The 2,828-nt window shown below is 43.7% G+C and overlaps 1 protein-coding gene across 1 annotated transcript in view; it reads right to left on the reverse strand.

The window, feature by feature from the left end:
* The window catches only part of LOC140322904 (tetratricopeptide repeat protein 39A-like), a 22,019-nt gene extending 19,693 nt beyond the window's left edge, over nucleotides 1-2,326 (reverse strand). The window contains exon 1 of the mRNA XM_072399551.1: nucleotides 2,290-2,326. Coding sequence (XP_072255652.1) covers nucleotides 2,290-2,318 — 29 coding nt within the window. The 5' untranslated portion in view covers nucleotides 2,319-2,326. The remainder of the gene's footprint in view (nucleotides 1-2,289) is intronic.
* Nucleotides 2,327-2,828: the final 502 nt, after the last annotated feature.

Raw genomic sequence — 2,828 nt, forward strand, 5'->3', positions numbered from 1 at the left:
GGGGTAATAAGACACTCAGGAGCTGGGTGACTGTAATATGATATTACAGGAGTAATAAGACACTCAGGAGCCGGGTGACTGTAATATGATGGTACAGGGGTAAAAAGACACTCAGGAGCTGGGTGACTGTAATATGATGGTACCGGGGTAATAAGACACTCAGAAGCTGGGTGACTGTAATATGATGTTACAGGGGTAATAAGACACTCAGGAGCTGGGTGACTGTAATATGATGTTACAGGGGTAATAAGACACTCAGGAGCTGGGTGCCTGTAAGATGATGGTACAGGGGTAAAAAGACACTCAGGAGCCGGGTGACTGTAATATGATGTTATGGGGGTAATAAGACACTCAGAAGCTGGGTGACTGTAATATGATGGTACAGGGGTAATAAGACACTCAGGAGCCGGGTGACTGGTAATATGATGTTACAGGGGTAATAAGACACTCAGGAGCTGGTAAAGGGGTAACAGGAGAGCAGAATATACAATACAACCCCAGGATATAATATTGTGTGACTGCAGAGTACACAGAAGGGTGCATGGTGTATCAGAGGTAATGGTTATCTGCAGGATTTATCGTTTTATTAGGCTGGGATAAGGAGGAAGGATAAACAGAGGAAGAGGAGATTTAGCTGGGAGTGGTGTACAATGCATACAGTCAGTGACCTGTGTGGGGGGTATTTGTACATTGCAGTGACACATTCCATTGTGCAGCTCCCTGCTGATGTCACTCCTATTGATGTCCCAACTGTTTGGTGTCACTTGGAGCACAGAATCATTGATCAGACCCTTGGTACTTCTAAAATAATGATAATTAATAATTGGTAATGACAAACATTTATCTGGTCTGCGTGTGTGGTGTCCTAATGTCTGATCTGATTGTTCAATAACCAATTGTTGCAGCACTGTGATGGAAAGAATCAATTATTGATCAGAAGGTTATTGGATGGTTTGTAAAATCCAGATTGTTTTCAAGCTGATCATACTCAGGAACAGAGCATTTTCCTTTGGTTCCTTGGAGCCCCCAACATGTATTCAGACTTTTATGTGACCCTTCCATGATCTACATCAGTGTGTGGCCCCTGCAAACTCCAAGGCAAACTGATATTGCTGCATGCAAAGCAACACAACAGGTACTCTTTAAATGTATATATTTAAGTTAGGACCTCAGACAGAAATGTTTCCATGTCGATATCTTATCTGAGAGAAGTCACTTCCTCTTTCATGATTAATTCGTTTTTGGATTATTTTTCTGAAAAATTTTTGGACTCCCCAGCACTTAATTTTCTGTGCTGGGGAGTCCAAAAATGTTTCATAAAAATAATATGATTAAAAAGCCAGTTTCCAACCCATCATATCCAAATCTAAAATACCGGTTGTTTTATTTGCACTTGAAACCTCACCAAAACCCAAAACCAAACAAAGCGAATTCGAACTACAATCAGGATATTGTAACGAGTGTCCCCATTGGAAGATTTCCTGTCTATTCAGGTTCCGGTTACATCTCAAAGTTCGGTTGTTTTGCTCATTCTGGACCCCAGTGACAACAATAGTCAAAGAAAGAGTGAATCTCCCTGTGGCCTTGTTTTCACTACTGTGTTGGGTTTGCACATGGAAATGTACGCATAGCATGTCACATGAATTGGTAGGCTGCGCTGTTGTTAATTCCTAATGCACGACTGTGTGCTGGGACATCCATAAATGCAGCAAGCCGGACTTTTCTGTGCCATGGGCAACTGTTTCAAATCAATGGGCTACCTTATGGAACTCATGTCATCGTAACTAGCAACACATGAGCATTTTAAAAAACGCATTGTGGGACCCTAGACCTATGGTGACATGGGCAACAATACCAACCAGATGGGGGTTCTATACCCATCACCACTGTATGCACAACAAAAAAAATGGGGTAACGGGACTTCCTGCTCTGGGGTATGAGCAAAGGGTGGGAGGAGGGGCATTGGGGGACTTACTGCTCTGGGGTATAAGCAAAGGGCTGGGGGGGGGGGGGGTGCATTAATCAGCCATCAGCTCTACCATTCCTGGCACATACCAGGTTCACTTACTGGAGGTAACCTGCAAAAACACATTTGGTTGTATTTACTACTTCAAACTGCCTGTAAGGTGACCACCATGCTGTATGTCTGTGCTGTGGCCCCTAGGATTCTATAACACTGCTTTTCTCCCCAAGCCCCCAGTGTGGCCCCTGCAGGTCAACATAATGCACCTGTGTGTGCCCCAGAATCCAATACAGACAAATGTCAGGGAACAGCTGTGTGTATATTACCTGTCCGAGAAGCCCAACTCTCCGCTCATGCTGCTTCTACACCGACTGACAGACCACGCCCACTGACACCTGTCCTGGAGTGGGGGAGTACTGGCCACGCCCATACACACCTAGCAGCATTATTGACAGGGAGAACACGCCCACTGACACGTGGAGACAACAGAGGAGGAAGCCACGCCCTCCAGTGCTGCAGAATGCCAGGTGTGTAAGGTGTGTGCAGTGTTGAATGTGTATGGGGCTGTGTAATGTGTGTAACATTGTACAACAGTGTGTGATCCTGTACTGTATTCACAGGATGGAGACACTATGTTCTAATTTTGTAATATTAGAAATTTTATAATGTGTAGTATAAATCTAGAATATATAATATATGGATGTAAAAAATCTGTACATAGAGTGCGATCTAAAAAATGGAATTTGGTGAATAGGGGAATACTACAAAAATGGCACCATAATGATACAGATATACCCCGATAATGATCACACCTCACCGTATATTGATACCGAGTATCTATACCCCGATAATGATCACACCGCAC

Source organism: Pyxicephalus adspersus, chromosome 2 (genome assembly GCF_032062135.1).
Source record: "Pyxicephalus adspersus chromosome 2, UCB_Pads_2.0, whole genome shotgun sequence".
NCBI lineage: Eukaryota > Metazoa > Chordata > Amphibia > Anura > Pyxicephalidae > Pyxicephalus > Pyxicephalus adspersus.